General features: G+C 61.2%; 1 protein-coding gene across 1 annotated transcript in view; it reads left to right on the top strand.

Moving 5' to 3' along the window:
* Positions 1-17,314, top strand: part of POU6F1 (POU class 6 homeobox 1) — a 49,725-nt gene extending 32,411 nt beyond the window's left edge. The window contains 10 exon segments of the mRNA XM_059491153.1: positions 2,198-2,292; positions 2,948-3,173; positions 8,029-8,201; positions 10,186-10,311; positions 10,604-10,846; positions 11,409-11,538; positions 13,835-14,006; positions 15,987-16,021; positions 16,241-16,259; positions 16,769-17,314. Of these exon segments, the coding sequence (XP_059347136.1) occupies positions 2,198-2,292; positions 2,948-3,173; positions 8,029-8,201; positions 10,186-10,311; positions 10,604-10,846; positions 11,409-11,538; positions 13,835-14,006; positions 15,987-16,021; positions 16,241-16,259; positions 16,769-17,114 (1,565 nt within the window). The 3' untranslated portion in view covers positions 17,115-17,314.
* The last annotated feature ends 2,020 nt before the right edge of the window (positions 17,315-19,334 follow it).

Raw genomic sequence — 19,334 nt, 5'->3', positions numbered from 1 at the left:
TATTGTGGGATAGCTCCCAAATACACACTGCAATTTACAGGTGATCACAGAGTCCTTTTATCTGTACAGGTATGGAATACCCAAAATACAAATGCATATTCATAACTTTGGTACATCCCATTCCCTGTTTCCCATGGTAATTAGTCCAAAAGCCATTAGGCATGCACAGTTTGTTCCTTGAAATGGGGTCCCTTTCATGGGGAAAGGTCCCAAAATAAGGAAGTAAATGAAGTCTTCCTCCTTCTGACCTTTCTACCTTTTCAATGCAAATGTGACAAATGAACGCGTTGGTAGAACTCCCACTCCCCATCTTCAATTGGTTTCAGAGCAGAGGAGGCCTACAATTGTCTTATGTTCCTAAAATCTATTTATCAGTTTCTATATTCTTCATTATAAACCCAGCTAACCCAACATCGTGCTGACAAGCAATCAATTATTAGTTAACTCTTAACTTCATCAAGGCCTGCCCATTTATTTTAATTAACTCCAATAAAGCTTATCTCTAACTGAAATCTTAGCTCCTCTAAAATCTCTAAATTCCTTAAAGTTTATGCCTCACTCGGGTCTCCCATTCCCGAGATCATTCCCGGCCGTTCCCCGGCTCTCTCCCTCCCGGGATCATTCCCGGTGGCCCCCGTGTCTTTCCCATCCCGGGGTCGTTCCCGGCAGTTCCCTGGGTCTCCCCTGGATCGTTCCCCGGGTCTCTCTGTCCCGGGATTATTCCCGGTGCCCCCCGGCTCTCTCCTTCCCGCGATCGTTCCCGGTTCCCTCTGGGTCTCTCGTTCCCGGCATCGTTCCGTGCGGTTCCCGGGGTCTCCCATTCCCGGGATCGTCGCCAGGTCCCCCTGGGTCTCTCCCTCCCGGGATCATTCCTTGTGCCTCTCGGGTCTCCCGTTCCCCCCGGGATCGTTCCCGGCGTTTCCCCCGAGTCTCTCCTTCCCCCCGGGATCGTTTCCCCCGGGTCTCTTCTTTCCGGGATCGTCCCCGGTTCCCCCGGGTCTCTCGTTCCTGGGATCGTTCCCGGTGCCCCCCTTGTCTCCCATTCCCGGGATCGTTCTTAACAGTTCCCCGGTTCTCTCCATCCCGGGATCGTTCCCGGTGCTCCCCGGGTCTCCCCGGCATCATTCCCGGCGGTTCCCTGGGTCTCTCCCATTCCGGGATCGTTCCCCGCAGTTCCCTGGGTCTTTCCTTCCCTGGATCGTTCCCCCCGGCTCTCTCTCGCTCCCGGATCGTTCCCCACGGTTCCCCCAGATCTCTCCCTCCTGGGATCGTTCCCGGTGCTCCCCTGGTCTCCCATTCCCGGGATCGTTCCCGGCAATTCCCCGGGTCTCCCCTGGATCGTTCCCCCCGGGTCTCTCCTTTCCGGGATCATTCCCGATGTCTCCCGGGTCTCCCATTCCCGGGATCGTTCCCAGCAGTTCCCTGGGTCTCTCCTTCCCTGGATCATTCCCTGTGCCCCCCATTGTTTCTCCTTCCCGGGATCGTTCCCTCCCGGATCTCTCCCTCCCAGGATCGTTCCCGGTTCCCTCTGGGTCTCTCGTTCCCGGCATCGTTCCATGCGGTTCCCCAGGGTTTCCCACTCCCGGGATCATTCCCGGTGCCTCTCGGGTCTCTCCCTCCTGGGATCGTTCCCGGTTCCCCCTGGGTGTTTCCCTCCCGGGATCGTTCCCGGTGCTCCCCGGCTCTCCCATTCCCGGGATCGTTCCCGGGTCCCTCCCTGGAGCCAAGGCTGTGTCTGGTTTGTGTCACCTGGGCTGCTCCGCGGTCCTGCTGCGGGTCCTCCCCCCGCCAGCTCCCGTTTTGGGGAGATCCCGCTTTATTCCTCACTGCTTGCTGGCCAGCGCCCCAAATCCGGCAGGACACACCCCTGTCCCCTGTCCGTGTCCCCTGTCACCTGCCCCCCGTCACCTGTCCCTGTCTCCTGTCCCCTGTCACCTGTCCCTGTCACCTGCCCCCCGTCACCTGTCCCTGTCTCCTGTCCCCTGTCACCTGTCCCCTGTCCCATCCTCTCTCCTGCCGAGGGAGGATGCCACCCCCGGGTGTTGGTGGCTGTCACCGCCCTGGTCACACCGGGGCTGGTCCGGATCCCTGCCCCTCCTGCGTCCCCTCCCCGGGCTCTGAGCGCATCTGAGCACACCTGGGGGAGGCCGTGCAGAGTTTGGGTGTCTCCCCCTGACCCCCACCCGTTCTCCCCCAGGTAAAGCCAAAGCAGCGTCGCCCGCCCCGGTGGCCTCGAGCCCCGCCCCGAGCCAGCCCGGCGTGACACACCTGGCCGTGCAGGCCACGCCACAGGTAACTGTCCCCCGGGGCTGGGGGGCATGGGGGACCCCGGGGGAGGTGGCCGCAGGCAGGGGGTGGCCAGGTAAGGGGGATCCCTTTTGTCCCCCCACGCAGAACTGGGGAAGAAGGGAAGCTCCGGGTGCCCCTTGTGTCCCTATGGAGAAGGGGTTCAGGGGTAGGGAGGACCCCGAGGTGAAGGGGATCCCCTCTCTGCCCCCCATCCCCACACAGCGGGGTCAGCAGTAGTGGGGGGACCCCTTAATCCCCTCCAGAGAGGCTCCACAGCCCCCCAGTGCCCCCCAGTTCACAGAGCTCCCCACGGAGAGGGGTTCCCAGTTCAGGGGGGCTCCCCCTTTGCTTCCCCCGCCCCACAGATTCACCAGGGAGCCCCCCAGTTACCCGAGGGATTCCCAGTACAGGGGGGCTCCCCCTTTGCCCCCCCCCAGAGGATTCCCCGGGGATTTCCCCTTTGCCCCCCCCCCCCCAGAGGGATTCCCTGGGGGTTCCCCCTTTTCCCCCTCCCCCGAGGGATTCCCTGGGGGTTCCCCCTTTTCCCCCTCCCCCGAGGGGTGTCCCAGGCGGGGCGGGGGGGCCCCGCGGGGGTTTCCCTGATGCTGAGCAGGGCGTTGATTTGTGTTTCTCTTTCAAATCTCATTTATCTCCGCAGGTGTTGGCTCAGGAAAGCTTAGCCACAGGTGTGACAGGAGTAATGGTTCCGGCAGGGACAGTTACTCAACCTCTTCTTATCCCCATCAGTATTGCAGGTCAGGTGACAGGCCAGCAGGCGCTGGCCCTGGTGACAATTCCCACAGCAACGCTCGCCGCGCTCCCGGGACTGACGCCGGCGGCACCTGCGGGGGCGATTTTCAAACCGCCCGTAGCCAATCTCACAGGTAACCCCGCCCGGAGCGGCCGGACCGCGGCAGCGGCACCGGGATCTGACAGAGAACGGGAAGAGTTGGGGCTCCAGGTGCTACCGGGATCTGAGAGGAGAACGGGAAGAGTTGGGGCTCCAGGTGCTACCGGGATCTGACAGAGAACGGGAAGAGTTGGGGCTCCAGGTGCTACCGGGATCTGAGAGGAGAACGGGAAGAGTTGGGGCTCCAGGTGCTACCGGGATCTGACAGAGAACGGGAAGAGTTGGGGCTCCAGGTGCTACCGGGATCTGAGAGGAGAACGGGAAGAGTTGGGGCTCCAGGTGTGGCTGCCGGAGCCCAATGGGCTTGGGAGATTTGAGTATTGAGCTGTAGATTTGGGGCTCCAGGTGTGAAACCTGGTGTAGATTTGGGGCTCCAGGTGTAGCTGCAGGAGCCAAATGGGCTTGGACTTGGGGGATTTGAGTATCAAGGTGCAGCTTTGGGGCTCCAGGTGAGGCACCTGGTGTAGATCTCCACATGCGACACCTGGTGTAGATTTGGGGCTCTAGGTGTGGCTCCAGGAGGGCTCTGAAATGGGCTTGAGTTTGGGGGATTTGGGTATCAAATAAGGAGTAGTTTTGAGGCTCCAGGTGTGGCATCTGGTGTAGATTTCCAGGTGTGGCACCTGTTGGAGATTTAGGACTCTACATGTGGCACCTGATGGAGATTTGGGGCTCCAGGTGTGGCTGCAGAAGCCAATGGGCTTGGGAAATTTGAGTATGGAAGGCGTAGCTTTGAGGGTCCACCTGTGGCACCTGGTGTAGATTTGGGGTTGCAGGTGTGGCCTCTGGAGTATATTTCCACATGTGGTCCCTGGTGTACATTTGAGGCTCCACCTGTGGCACTTGGTGGAGATTTGGGGCCCCAGGTGTGGCTGCAGGAGGGCTCTGAAATGGGCTTGAATTTGGGGGATTTGAGTATAAAAGGTGAAGATTTGGGGCTCCAGAAGTGACACCTGGTGTAGCTTTGAGGCTCCACCTGCGGCACGTGCTGTAGATTTGGGGCATCAGGTCTGGAAGCAACAGGTCCTTACAACAGGTGAGGTCCAGGTAGATTTGGGGCTGCAGGTGTGGCTGGAGAAGCCCAATGGGCTTGGACTTGGTGGATTTGAGTATCAAGGTGTAGCTTTGAGGCTCCACTTGTTGTAGATTTGGGCCTCCAGGTGTAGCACCTCGTGTAGATTTGAAGCTCCAGGTATGGCTACAGGAGGGCTCTGAAATGGGCTTGGATTTGAGTATAAAAGGTGCAGCTTTCAGGCTCCAGGTGTGGCCCCTGGTTTAGATTTGGGGCTCCAGATGTGGCACCTCGTTTAGATTTGGGGCTCCATGTGTGGCACCTGGTGTAGATTTCAGGCTCCAGGTATGGCTGCAGGAGCTGAATGGGTTTGGACTTGGGGGATTTGAGTACCAAAGATGTAGCTTTGAGGCTCCAGGTGTGGCACCTGGTGCAGACTTGGGGCTCCAGAAGTGACACTTGGTGTAGCTTTAAGACTCCAGGTGTGGCACCTGATGGAGATTTGGGGCTGGCTCCAGGGGTGGCACCTGGTGTATATTTTGGGGCTCCACCTGTGGCACCTGGTGTAGCTTTGGGGTTCCAGGTGTGACACCTGGTATAGATTTGGGGCTCCAGGTGTGGCACGTGCTTACAACAGATGAGGTCCAGGTAGTTTTGGGGCTCCAGGTGTGGCTGTGGTAGCTGAATGGGCTTGGACTTGGGGATTTGAGTATCGAAGGTGCAGCTTTGAGGCTCCACCTGTGGCACCTGGTGTAGCTTTGAGGCTCCAGATGTGGCACCTGGTGCAGATTTGGGGCTCCAGGTGTGGTACCTGGTTTAGGGCTCCAGGTATGACACCTAATGTAGATTTGGGGCTCCAGGTGTGGTTGCAGGAGGTGCAAATCTCACCAGGTTTGAGGCTCCTGGTGTAGATTTGGGGTTTCACCTGTGGCACAAGCTTTTGCAACATTAGAAGTCCAGGTAGATTTGGGGCTCCGGGTGTGGCTGCAGGAGCCCAATGGGCTTGGGGGATTTGAGTATGGAAGCTGTAGCTTTCAGGCTCCAGGTGTAGCACCTGGTTTAGATTTGGTGCTCCAGGTGTGGCATGTGATGCAGATTTAGGGCTCCAGATGTGGCTCCTGGTGTAGCTTTGAGGCTCCAGATGTGGCACCTGGTGTAGATTTTCAGATGTAGCACCTGGTGTAGATTTGGGGCTCCAGGTGCTGCTGCAGCTTCAGGAACCCAATGGGCGTGGGGGATTTGAGTATCAAGGTGTAGCTTTGAGGCTCCAGATGTGGCGCCTTGTAGATTTGGGGTTCCATATGAGGTACCTGGTGCAGATCTGGGGCTCCAGGTGTGGCGTCTAGTGTAGATATGGGGCTCTGGAAGTGACACCTGGTGTAGATTTGAGGCTCCATGTGTGGCCCCTGGACTAAATTTCCAGATGTGGCCCCTAATCTAGATTTGAGGCTCCAGGTGTCACACCTGGTGTAGATTTGGGGCTCCAGGTGTGGCTGCAGCAGGGCTTTGAAATTTGGGGGATTTGAGTATCAAGGTGTAGCTTTGAGGCTCCACCTGTGGCACCAGGTGTAGATTTAGGGCTCTAGAAGTGACACCTTGTGTAGATTTGGGGCTCCAGCTGTGGCACCTCGTTTAGATTTGGGGTTCCACATGTGGCACCTGGTGCAGATTTGGGGCTCCAGATGCAGCTGCAGTTTCAGGAGCCCAATGGGCTTGGACTTGAGGGATTTGAGTATCGAAGGTGTAGCTTTGAGGCTCCAGATGTGACACCTGTTGGGGATTTAGGACTCCGCCTGTGGCACCTGCTGTAGATTTGGTGCTCCAGGTGTGGCACCTGGTGTAGATTTCCAGATGTGATGCCTGGTGTAGATTTGGGGCTCCAGATGCAGCTTCAGGAGCCCAATGGGCTTGGACTTGCGGGATTTGAGTACCGAAGGTGTAGCTCTGAGGCTGCAGGTGTGGCACCTGCTGTAGATTTGGGGTTCCACATGTGGCACCTGGTGCAGATTTGGGGCTCCAGGTGTGGTACCTGGTTTAGGGCTCCAGGTATGACACGTGCTTGCAACAGGTGAGATCCAAGTAGATTTGGGGCTCCAGGTGTGACACCTGCTGTAGATTTGGGGCTCCAGGTGTGGAACCTGGTGTAGATTTGGGGCTCCAGGTGTGGAACCTGCTGTAGATTTGGGGCTCCAGGTGTGGAACCTGGTGTAGATTTGGGGCTCCAGGTGTGGAACCTAGTGTAGATTTGGGGCTCCAGGTGTGACACCGGCTGTAGATTTGAGACTCCAGGTGTGACACCTGCTGTAGATTTGGGGCTCCAGGTGTGACACCTGCTGTAGATTTGGGGCTCCAGGTGTGCCTGCAGCTTCAGGAGCCCAGCGGGCTTGGATTTGGGAGATTTCAGTATCAAGGTGTAGCTTTCCCACTCCAGGTGTAGCACCTGCTGTAATTTTGGAGCTCCAGGTGTGGCTGCAGGAGTCCAATAGGCTTGGGCTTGGGGGATTTGAGTATCGAAGTGTAGGTTTGAGGCTCCACCTGTGGCACCTGCTGTAGATTTGGGGTTTCAGGTGTGGCTGCAGGAGCTGAATGGGCTTGGACTTGGGGATTTGAAAACCGAAGGTGTAGCTCTTTGAGACTCCAGCTGTGGCTCCAGGTGCAGATTTGGGGCTCCAGGTGCAGCTCCAGATGCAGATTTAGGGCTCCGGGTGCAGATTTGGGGCTCCAGGTGTGGCTCCAGGTGCAGATTTTTGGCTCCAGGTGCAGATTTTGGTTCCAGGTGCAGACTTGGAGCTGCAGGTGCAGATTTGGGGTTCCAGGTGTAGTTCCAGGTGCAGATTTGTGGCTCCAGGTGCAGATTTGAGGCTCCAGGTGGGGCTCCAGGTGCAGATATGGGGCTCCAGGTGTTGTTCCAGGTGCAGATTTGAGGCTCCAGGTGCAGATTTGGGGCTCGAGGTGCAGATTTGGGGCACCAGGTGCAGATATGGGGCTCCAGGTGCAGTTCCAGGTGCATATTTGAGGCTCCAGGTGCAGATTTTTGGCTCCAGGTACCAATTTGGGGCTCCAGGTGCAGATTTGGGACTCCAGGTGCAGCTCCAGGTGCAGGTTTGGGGCTCCAGGTGTAGCACCAGGTGCAGATTTGGGATTCCAGGTGTAGTTCCAGGTACCGATTTGGGGCTCCATGTGCAGATTTGGGGCTCCAGGTGGGGCTCCAGGTGTAGTTCCAGATGCAGATTTGGGCTCCAGGTGCAGATTTGGGCTCGAGAATGTGAATCCCACAGGGAGTGGCAATGAGCATCTGGATGATTTGGGGCTCCAGGTGTGGCGCTAGGTGCAGATTTGAAGCTCGAGGTGCGGATTTGGGGTTCCAGGGGCAGATTTGGGGCTCCAGGTGCAGATTTTTGGCTCCAGGTGCAGATTTGGTGCTCCAGGTGTGGCACCAGGTGCAGATTTTTGGCTCCAGGTGCAGATTTGGGATTCCAGGGGCAGATTTGAGGCTTCAGGTGAGGCTCCAGGTGCAGATTTGGGGTTTCAGGTGCACATTTGGGACTCCAGGTCCAGGTTTGAGGTTCCAGGTGTGCCCCCCCCGCCACACCAGTGTGAACACCTCCAGGTGTGGACGGGGAGGGATCGACCCCATCTCTGGGTGGCTTTAGCGACGCTGCACCTGTGCCAGGTGTGTCGGGGCCATTTCGGGCAGCAGCCCCGGGTGCAGGTGACCCCCGCGGGAGGGAGGGGACACCCGGGGGGCTGGGCGGGGACGCGGGCGCGTTGTGGCGGTGCCGGTGCCATCACTGACGGTGTCTCCGTCTCTCCGCAGCCGCCGCCGTGCTCAGCCCCGCCGTCCCGGCCGTGCCCGCGGTGCCGGCGCCGCGCCCGCCCCCGGGGCAGCCCCCGCTGCTGCCCCAGCCCCCCCCGGCGCCCACCCCCCCAAAGGAGCCCCCGGTGGCCGTGCAGCCCCAGATCGCCGGACTGGCCTTTAACCCCGGCATTGTAAGGAGCGAGCCCGGCCCGGGCCGGGAATGGCGGGGCCGGGGCCGTGCCTCAGTTTCCCCGGGCAGGATCCCAGTCCCGGGGCCCAGAACGAGATCCCTGCCTCAGTTTCCCTAGCGAGGAATCCAGCCCCCGTGTCCCAGTATAGGATCCCAGCCTCAGTTTCCCCAGGCAGGATCCCACTCTGTTTCCACACGGCAGATTGTGACCTCAGTGTCCCTGGAGAGGATCCCTGCCTCAGTTTCCCTGTGCAGGAACCCTGCCTCAGTTTCCCCAAGCAGGATTCTGGTCTCAGTTTCCCCAGAACATGATCCCTGCCTCAGTTTCGCCAGGCAGGATCCCAGCCCCGGGCCCAGAACGAGATCCCAGCCTCAGTTTCCCCAGAACAGGATCCCTGTCTCAGTTTCCCAGGTGGGATCCCTGCCTCAGTTTCCCCAGTGCAGGATTCCATCCCCGGGCCCAGAACAGGATCCCTGCCTCAGTTTCCCCAGGCAATGTGCACAATCCCAGCCTGGTTTTACAGGCAAGATCCCAGCCTCAGTTTCCCCAGACAGGATTCCAGCCCCGGGGCCCAGAACAAAATTCCTGCCTCAGTTTCCCCAGAACATGATCCCAGCCTCAGTTTCCCCGGGCAGGATCCCAGCCCCAGGCCCAGAACGAGATCCCAGCCTCAGTTTCCCCAGAACAGGATCCCTGCCTCAGTTTCCCCAGGCAGGATTCCACCCCCTGTGTCCCAGAACAGGATCTCTGCCTCAGTTTCCCAGGCAATGTTCAGTTTCCCTGTGCACAATCCCAGCCTGGTTTTACAGGCAAGATCCCTGCCTCAGTTTCCCCGGGCAGGATTCCAGCCCTGGGGCCCAGAACAAAATTCCTGCCTCAGTTTCCCCAGAACATGATCCCAGCCTCAGTTTCCCTGGGCAGGATCCCAGCCCCAGGCCCAGAACGAGATCCCTGCCTCAGTTTCCCCAGAACAGGATCCCTGCCTCAGTTTCCCCAAGCAGGATTCTGGTCTCAGTTTCCCCAGAACGAGATCCCTGCCTCAGTTTCCCCAGGCAGGATTCCAGCCCTGGGGCCCAGAACGAAATTTTTGCCTCAGTTTCCCCAAGCAGGATTCTGGTCTCAGTTTCCCCAGAACACGATCCCTGCCTCAGTTTCCCCAGGCAGGATTCCAGCCCCCATTTCCAAGAACAAGATCCCAGCCTCAGTTTCCCTGTGCAGGATCCCTGCCTCAGTGTCCCTGGAGAGAATCCCTGCCTCAGTTTCCCCACGATAAGATCCCAGGTGGGATCCCATCCTCAGTTTCCCCAAGCAGGATCCCTGCCTCAGTTTCCTCAGAACACAATCCCAGCCTCAGTTTCCCCAGGCAGGATCCCAGCCCCGAGGCCCAGAATGGGATCCCTGCCTCAGTTTCCCCAGAACAGGATCCCTGCCTCAGTTTCCCAGGTGGGATCCCAGCCTCAGTTTCCCCAGTGCGGGATTCCAGGCCCCCTGTCCCAGAAGGAGATCTCAGCCTCAGTTTCCCCAAGCAGGATTCCAGCCTGATTTTACGTGCAAGATCCCTGCCTCAGTTTCCCTGAACTCAATCCCTGCCTCAGTTTCCCCAATGCAGGATTCTGGACTCAGTTTCCCTGGGCAGGATCCCTGCCTCAGTTTCCCCGAACTCAATCCCAGCCTCAGTTTCTCTGAATTCAATCCCTGCCTCAGTTTCCCCAGTGCAGGATTCCAGCTTCAGTTTCCCCAGAACACAACCCCTGCCTCAGTTTGCCTGAACTCAATCCCAGCCTCAGTTTCCCCACCCCAAGAAGCTGCAGCTCTGCTTTGGGCCGCTCCCAGCAGATGGATTTATGGATTTATGGATTTAGGGATTTATGGATTTATGGATTTAGGAACCCCCAGGGACTCCAGCGGCCACTGGGAGGGCGGTACATCCCCCGGGGGTCCCGGTGCCCCCCGGCCCCGCTCTGACCCCGTTTCCATCCCGCAGCTCACGGCGGCTCTGGGGGCGCAGCCGCAGATCCTGGGGTCCCTCAGCGCCCCCCCCGTGATCGCCACCCCCCTGCCCAGCGTGCAGGGGATCCCGGGGCAGCTGCTGAGCACCGCCCAGGGCCAGGTACGCGGGGTCACCTGTCCGTGCCCCCCCCGGGGCGGTGACACCTGGGGCGGGGGTCCCGGCTGCTCCTGGGGCCGTGTCCCCCCTCGGGGCCGGTTTTTGGGGTCCCCCATCACTGTGTCCCCCCCCATGTGATCGGGACCCTACCATGGGCCGTGGCCCCCCCCTCGGAGCGGTGTTTCGGGGTCCCCCATCACTGTGTCCCCCCGCAGGTGATCGGGACCCTGCCGTGGCCCCCGTACCCCCCTCGGGGTGGGTGTTTGGGGTCCCCCATTTCTGTGTCCCCCCCCAGGTGATCGGGACCCTGCCGTGGGTCGTGGCCCCCCCCGGGGTGGCCGCGGCCGCCCCCGCGCCGGCCCCGCCCAGCCTGCAGGTGACAGCGGTGACCCCGCAGCTGCTGCTGAACGCGCAGGGCCAGGTGATCGCCACGCTGGGCGCCACGCTGGCCACGGGGACAGCCCTGGCCGCCGCCCCCCCCGCGCCCGCCCCCGGCAAGAAAAACGGCCCCGCTGAGCAGCCCCCCATCAAGAGCGAGGTGAGGCCGCACCCCGAGAGCCCCTGAGCCCCCCGAGACACCCTGGGACCCCCTGAGCCCCCCCCAGTCATCCCCGAGACCCCCGAGTCACCCTGAGTTACCCCGAGACCCCCCGAGTCACTCCGAGACCCCACGAGTCATCCTGAGCCCCCCAAGACACCCTGAGCCCCCCGAGCCCCTCGAGTCACCTCAAGACCTCCCCAAGTCACCCTGAGACCGTCTTTGCCCCCCAAGTCACCTTGACCCTCCCCCGAGACCCCCCAAGTCACCCCAAGCCCCCCGAGTCAGGGTCAGCCCCCAGGTTACCCCGCAAGTCACTCCTGGGTTCCCCCCCCCCCAGGCCCCCAGGTCATCCCTGGGTCCCTCCAAGTCCCCCCATGTCACCCCCGTGTCCCCCCACGTCCAGCTTCCCCACTGGTCTCCCCCAGGTCCCCCCATGTCACCCTCAGTCCCCCCAGGTAACCTCCGGTCCCCTCAGGTGATCCTCAGTCCCCTCCATGTCACCCCAGGTCCCCCCCATGTCACCCCTGGGTCACCCCCATTCACCCCTGGGTCCCCCCAGGTCCAGCCCATCCAGCCGGCCCCCGCGGGGGTGGGGCCGAGCCCCCCGGCCGTGCCCAAGGTGTCGGTGCCGCCATCGCCGGGGCCCGGCCCGGGCTCCGAGACCCCGACCGTGAGCCAGCTGGTGGCCAGTGAGTGGTGGGGGCGCTGGGGGGACTGGGGGAACTGGGGGGACTGGGGGGACTGGGTGGAACTGGGGGCACTGGTGGCCAGTGAGTGGTGGGGGCGCTGGGGGGACTGGGGGAACTGGGGGGACTGGGGGGACTGGGTGGAACTGGGGGCACTGGTGGCCAGTGAGTGGTGGGGGCGCTGGGGGGGACTGGGGGAACTGGGGGGACTGGGGGGACTGGGTGGAACTGGGGGCACTGGTGGCCAGTGAGTGGTGGGGGCGCTGGGGGGGACTGGGGGAACTGGGCGGACTGGTAGAACTAGGGGCACTGGGAGAACTAGGAGTGCTGGGGGTACTGGGAGCACTGGGAGTGCTGGGGGCACTGGGAGCACTGGTGGCCAGTGAGTGCTGGAGGCACTGGGGGGGCACTGGGAGCACTGGGAGCAATGAGAGCCCTGGGAGCCCTGGGGGCACTGGAGGCACTGGAGGGACTGGGGGCACTGGGGGCACTGGAGGCACTGGGGGCACTGGAGGGACTGGGGGCACTGGAGGGACTGGGGGCACTGGGGGCACTGGGGGCACTGGAGGCACTGGGGGCACTGGAGGGACTGGGGGCACTGGGGCACTGGGGGCACTGGAGGGACTGGGGGCACTGGGGGCACTGGAGGGACTGGGGGCACTGGGGGCACTGGGGGCACTGGAGGCACTGGGGGCACTGGAGGGACTGGTGGCCGCTGGGGAGCACTGGGAGAAATGGGAGCACTGGGGGGACTGGGGGCCGCTGGGGAGCACTGGGGGCCGCTGGGGAGCACTGGGAGCACTGGGGGCACTGAGAGCACTGGTGGCCAGTGAGTGCTGGGGGCACTGGGAGCAGTGGGAGAACTGGGAGCACTGGGAGCGCCGCGGGGACTGGGGACACTGGGGGGACTGAGGGCACTGGGAGAATTGGGAGTACTGGGAGCACTGGGGGCACTGGGAGAATTGGGGGCACTGGGAGCACTGGAGGGACTGGGAGGGGGGTGGCAGGGGCTGGCACAGCTGGCACGGGGGGGTGGGCTCAGGGGGGACAGTGGGAAGGGGCATGGCAAGAACTGGGATTGCGTGGGGAGAGGGATTAATGGGATCTGAGGTCCCCTGGTAATAGTGGGGTCTGGAAAGTGTTGGGAAGATCAGAGTGTGGGATCCCTGGGAAGAGATAAGATGGACTGTGGGAAAAAGGGATAATGGGGTGTGGGGTCCCTGGGAGGAAGATAATGGGGTCTGGGGTCCCCTGGCGATAGTGGGGTCTGGACAGTTTTGGGAAGAGAGAGATCAGAGTGTGGGATCCCTGGGAAGAGAATAACGAAGTGTGGGAGGAGAGAAGAAGAACTGGGGGAGGAGATAAGTGGGACTGTGGGAAAAAGGGATAATGGGGTCTGGTATTCCTGGGCAGAGAAATAAGGGGAACTGGGAAGAGGGATAACAGGGACTGGGATCCCCTGGTAATTACAGGGACTTCCCCTGGAAAGGGTTGGGAAGAGAGATGTCAGTCTGGGATCCCTGGGAGGAGAATAACAAAGTGTGGGATCCCTGGGCACAGATAAGAGGGACTGTGGGAAAAAGCGATAATGGGGTCTGGGGTCCCTGGGAAGAGGGGTTATGGGGTCTGAAGTCCCTGGGGAAAGGGGTAATGAGGGTCTGGGGTCACTGGGCAGAGGAATAAGGGGAACTGGGAGGAGAGATAACAGGGCCTGGGGTCTTTGGGATTACCAGAGTCAGGGAACCACCGGGAGGAGGAAGCGCTGGGTCTGGGGTCCAGGGGAAAAGGGATAACAGGGACTGAGGTCCCTGGGCACTGCAGGCTCTGCGATCTGGGCACAGCAGGTCTGGGGTTCCTGGGCACAGGGGTTCTGGGGTCTGGGGCACAGCAGGTTCTGGGGTCCCTGGGCAGGTTCCCCTGGGCACAGCAGGCTCTGGGTCCCTGGGCACAGCAGGTCTGGGCTCTGGACACAGCCGGTTCTGGAGTCTGGGGGCACTGCAGGCTCTGGGTTCCTGGGCACTGCAGGCTCTGGGTTCCAGGGCACTGCAGGCTCTGGGGTCCCCTGGGCAGGTTCCCCTGGGCACAGTGGGCTCTGGGTTCCTGGGCACAGCAGATTCTGGTGTCCCCTGGGCACAGTGGGCTCTGGGATCTGGAGGCACTGCAGGCTCTGGGGTCCCTGGGCACTGCAGGCTCTGGGGTCCCTGGGCACTGCAGGTTTGGGGTCCCTGGGCAGGTTCCCCTGGGCACAGCAGGCTTTGGGGTCCCTGGCCTCAGGCTCACCCCCCCCCGTGCCCCCCAGAGCCCCCTGCCCCGCCCAGCGCGGAGGAGGACGGGATCAACCTGGAGGAAATCCGGGAATTCGCCAAGAACTTCAAACTGCGGCGCCTCTCGCTGGGGCTGACCCAGACCCAGGTGGGGCAGGCGCTGACGGCCACCGAGGGCCCCGCCTACAGCCAGTCTGCCATCTGCAGGTATTGTCACCTGAGGGGACAGGTAATGGCACCTGGGGGACAGGGACAGGGCCAGGGACAGGGACAGGGACAGGGACAGGGCCATCTGCTGGTATTGGCACCTGGGGGACAGGTAATGGCACCTGGGGGGACAGGTAATGGCACCTAGGGACAGGGACAGGGCCATCTGCAGGTATTGTCACCTGAGGGGACAGGTAATGGCACCTGGGGGGACAGGTAATGGCACCTGGGGGACAGGGACCGGGCCAGGGACAGGGCCATCTGCAGGTATTGTCACCTGAGGGGACAGGTAATGGCACCTGGGGGACAGGGACAAGTAATGGTACCTGGGGGGACAAGGGCAGGTATTGTCACCTGGGGACACGGACAGGGGCAGGGACAGGGACAGGTAATGGCACCTGAGGGGATGGGGACAGGGACAGGGCCATCTGCAGGTAATGGCACCTGAGGGACAGGTAATGGCACCTGGGGGACAGGGACAGGTATTGTTACCTGAGGGGACAGGTATTGGCACCTGGGGACAGGTAATGGCACCTGGGGGACAGGGACAGGGACAGGTAATGTCACCTGAGGGGCCATCTGCAGGTATTGGCACCTGGGGACAGGTAATGGCACCTGGGGGGACAGGGACAGGGACAGGGCCATCTGCAGGTATTGTCACTTGGGGGACAGGGACAGGTAATGTCACCTGAGGGGACAGGGACAGGGACAGGTAATGTCACCTGAGTGGATGGGGACAGAGACAGGGACAGGGCCATCTGCAGGTAATGGCACCTGGGGGGACAGGGACAGGGACAGGGCCATCTGCAGATAATGTCACCTGGGAGACAGGTAATGGCACCTGGGGGGACAGGGCTAGGACAGGGCCAGCTGCAGGTGAGGGGACAGGACAGTGACAGGGCCAGGCCCAGGGACAGGAGGAGGAAAGGGGAAAAGATGGAAAATTGGGGAAGGGAGAGGTGGAGAAAGGGAGGAAAACGGGAGGAAATTGGAGAGAAGAAGGAAAAGTCTGGGAAAGGAGGAAAAGCTGAGAATGGGGAAAGTGGTGAAAAGGAAAATTGGGAAAGGGAGGAGAGGGGGAGGGAGGGGAACTGGAGAAAAAGGAAAATGGGCAAGGGAGGAAAATGGGACAGAGGAGGAAAGTGAGATAAAAGGAGCGAAATGGACAAAGGAAGAAAGTGAAAAAAGGAAGGAAATGGGCAAAGGAAAAAACTGAGAGAAAAGGAAGGGAATGGGCCAAGAAGGAAGGTGAGAAAGGGAAGGAATGGGCCAAGGAGGAAGGTGAGAAAGGGAAGGAATGGGCCAAGGAGGAAGGTGAGAAAAGGAGGGAATGGGCCAAGGAGGAAGGTGAGAAAAGGAGGGAATGGGCCAAGGAGGGTGCTGGGCGTTGCTCCCCCCTCACTGTCACCCCCAGTCCCAGCCTGCTGTCCCCTTGTCCCCATCCCTGAGGGTCTCCTGTGGCCTCCACATCCCCTCAGGTTTGACAGGGTGGAGTCAGCCCCAAGATATCCCTGCCCAGTGTCCCCTGTGTCCCCTCTGAATGTCCCTGAATGTCCCCTGAGTGTCCCATGTCCCCCCTGAGTGTCCCCTGTGTCCCCCTCTAAGTATCCCCATGTCCCCTTAGGTTCAAGAAGCTGGACATCATGCTGAGTGTCCTCTGTGTGTGCCCTGAGTGTCCCCTGTGTCCCTCCTGTGTCCCTGCAGGTTCGAGAAGCTGGACATCACGCCCAAGTGTCTCCTGTGTCCCCCCTGAGTGTCCCCATGTCCCTATGTCCCCCCAGGTTCGAGAAGCTGGACATCACTCTGTGTCCCCTGAGTGTCCCTTGCATGTCCCCTGAGTGTCCCCATGTCCCCATGTCCCCAGGTTCGAGAAGCTGGACATCACGCTGAATGTCCCCTGAGTGTCCCCTAAGTGTCCCCTGAGTGTCCACATGTCCTGTGTCCCCTGAGTGTCCCCTGAATGTCCCCATGTCCCCTTAGGTTCGAGAAGCTGGACATCACACTGAGTGTCCCCTGTGTGTCCCCTGAGTAGTGTGCCCTGAGTGTCCCCATGTCCCCAGGGTCGAAAAGCTGGACATCATGCTGAGTGTCCCCTCAGTGTCCCCTGTGTCCCCCCAGGTTCGAGAAGCTGGACATCACACCGAGTGAACCCTGAGTGTCCCCCCTGTGTCCCCATGTCCCCGCAGGTTTGAGAAACTGGACATCCCCCCTGTGTCCCCTGAATGTCCCCTGAGTGTCTCCATGTCCCGCCAGGTTCGAGAAGCTGGACATCACGCTAAGTGTCCCCTGAGTGAACCTTGCATGTCCCCCTGTCCCCGCAGGTTCGAGAAGCTGGACATCACTCCCCAATGCACCCCCTGAATGTCCCCATGTCCCCTTAGGTTCAAGAAGCTGGACATCACGCTGAGAGTCCCCTGAGTGTCCCCTGAGTGTCCCCTCTGTGTCCCTGCAGGTTCGAGAAGCTGGACATCGCTCTGAGTGTCCCGAATGTCCCCCCTGAATATCCCCATGTCCCCTTAGGTTCGAGAAGCTGGACATCACGCTGAATGTCCCCTGAGTGTCCCCTCTGTGTCCCCAGGTTCGAGAAGCTGGACATCACTCTGAGTGTCCCGAGTGTCCCCCCTGGATATCCCCATGTCCCCTTAGGTTCGAGAAGCTGGACATCACGCTGAATGTCCCCTGAGTGTCCCCTCTGTGTCCCCAGGTTCGAGAAGCTGGACATCACGCTGAATGTCCCCTGAGTGTCCCCTCTGTGTCCCCAGGTTCGAGAAGCTGGACATCACGCCCAAGAGCGCGCAGAAGCTGAAGCCGGTGCTGGAGAAGTGGCTGCGGGAGGCGGAGCAGCGGCAGCGCGAGGGGCAGCAGCACCTGCTGGAGTTCGTGGGCGGCGAGCCGGGCAAGAAGCGCAAGCGCCGCACCTCGTTCACGCCGCAGGCGCTGGAGGCGCTCAACGCGCACTTCGAGCGCAACGCGCTGCCCACGGGCGCGGAGATCACGCGCATCGCGCAGGAGCTGCGCTACGAGCGGGAGGTGGTGCGGGTGTGGTTCTGCAACCGCCGCCAGACGCTCAAGAACACCAGCAAGCTGAACGTGTTCCATGTGCCCTGAGGGCCGCGCCCGGCCCGGCTCTGCCCCGCCGACACCGACACCGGGACCGGACCGGACCGGACCGGGTGCAGCAGCACCCGGGGCGCCGGGCTGGGAGCGCTGGGAGCGCCCGCGGGTCCGCCCCGGCTCCTGCCACAGCACTTTGGGCACTGCTCTGTCCCTCTGCCACCTGGTTCTGTCACCGCACCTGTCCCTCTGCCACCTGGTTCTGTCACCGCACCTGTACCCGTGTCACCTGGTTCTGTCACCGCACCTGTCCCTGTGTCACCTGGTTCTGTCACCACATCTGTACCTCTGTCCACCATGACTGTATCTGTGTCCATCCCCACTCTGCCCCTCAGCAAATACCAGTGCCCCGAGCTGGGAGCGCCCCCGGCTCCATCCCAGCTCCTGCCAGCAGCACTTTGGGCACTGCTCTGTCCCTCTGCCACCTGGTTCCGTCACCGCACCTGTCCCTGTGTCACCTGTTCCATCGACACACCTGTCCCTGTGTCACCTGTTCCATCACCACACCTCTACCTGTGTCACCTGGTTCTGTCACCGCACCTGTCCCTGTGTCACCTGGTTCCATCACCACACCCGTGCCTGTGTCAACCATGCCTGTACCCATGTCCAGCACACCTGTAGCTGTGCCCAGGTCCTTACCTGTGTCCACCATGCCCATACCTGTGTCCACCACACCTGTACCCATGTCTACTATGCCTGTAGCTGCGTCTACCACACCTGTACCTGTGTCCAGCACACCTGTGCTTGTGTTCATCCCCACTCTGCCCCTCAGAGACTCCCACATGCCCTAAACTGGGAGCGCTGGGAGCGCCCCTGTGTCCTCCCAGGCTCCTGCCAGCAGCACTTTGGGCACTGTTCCGTCCCTCTGCCACCTGGTTGTGTCACCACACCTGTCCCTCTGCCACCATGCCCATACCTGTGTCCACCATGCCTGTATCTGTGTCCACCACACCCAGACCTGTGTCCACCACACCTATACCTGTATCCAGGCCCTCACTTGTGTCCACCAGCCCAGACCTGTGTCCAACATTCAACGTCTTCCACAAGCTCTGAACTGGGAGCACTGGGAACATCCCAGTTCCCAGTCACAGTCCCCCCTGACCACCTGCCATCAGCCCTTCGGCCACTGGTTTTGTCCCTTTGGTCACTGGTTTTGTCCCTTTGGCCACCCCTGTGTCCCTCTAGCCCTGTGCCTGTACCTGTGCCTGTACCTGTACCCACCCCCCTGTGCCCTCAGCACCCTGAACTGGGAGCACTGGGAGTCCCTCTGTGTGTCCCACCAGTCACAGCCCCCTGACCTCCAGCCATCAGCACTTTGGCCACTGGATTTGTCCTTTTGGCCACAGATTTTGTCCCTTTGGCCATGGATTTGTCCCTTTGGCCACTCGATCTGTCCCTTTGGCCACAGATTTTGTCCCTTTGGCCATGGATTTGTCCCTCTGTCCCGTGCCTGTACCTATGCCCACCTGTGCCTGTGTGTGCCCCCTGGTCCCTCCTCTCACACACGACCCCCCCTGTGACACATATGGTGACAGACCCCCCCCGAGTGTCACCCACCCACCCACAATCAGCGATTTCCATTTTCCTGGGTTTTGCCCTTTTCCCTGTGTTTCTGAGGCGATGTCACGGCTCACCGGGGGTGACCCCAAATTTATGTCACCCCCACATTGCGGGTCCCCCGCCTCGTGAGGGGCTTCTGGGGGTGATCCCCCACCTTGGGGACGTCCCGTGGGTGGATTTTGGGGACATCTCCGCCGGGTTTGGGGGGCGTGAACCCCAAAGCAGAGGCAGCGTCCCCTCCTCAGCTCCCCCTGCCCTGAGCGACTGGGGGGGACACGGGGGCGCCCGCTGGGGCCGCGGCAGACTGATGCACTTGATGTAGTGGTGTGAAATAAACAGTATTTTTCTTTTTTCTTTTCCTTTCCCCTTTTTTCAGGATTTGGGGGGCCGGGGGGGGTGGGTCCCTACCTCCTCTTCGCCCCCCGTCCGCGGCCGGGCAGCGGCGGCAGCGGGAATCGAACCCGCGGTCCCGTGGGAGGCGCCGCGCACAGCCCAGCGCCTCACAGAGCCCAGCGCCGCACGCCGCCGCGGCCACGCCCCCCAGCCAATCCCCGAGCGGTCTGCCCGGCGCGCAGCTCTCTATTGGTTATTGTTGCCGCCCGTCACGCGGCAAGGCCTATTCCCATTGGCTGAGCGGGCCGGAGGGGCGGGGCC

This window comes from Ammospiza nelsoni, chromosome 32 (genome assembly GCF_027579445.1).
Source record: "Ammospiza nelsoni isolate bAmmNel1 chromosome 32, bAmmNel1.pri, whole genome shotgun sequence".
Classification (NCBI taxonomy): domain Eukaryota; kingdom Metazoa; phylum Chordata; class Aves; order Passeriformes; family Passerellidae; genus Ammospiza; species Ammospiza nelsoni.
The sequence above is the reverse complement of the archived record's forward strand: the minus strand, read 5'-3'. Positions and strand labels throughout refer to the sequence as shown.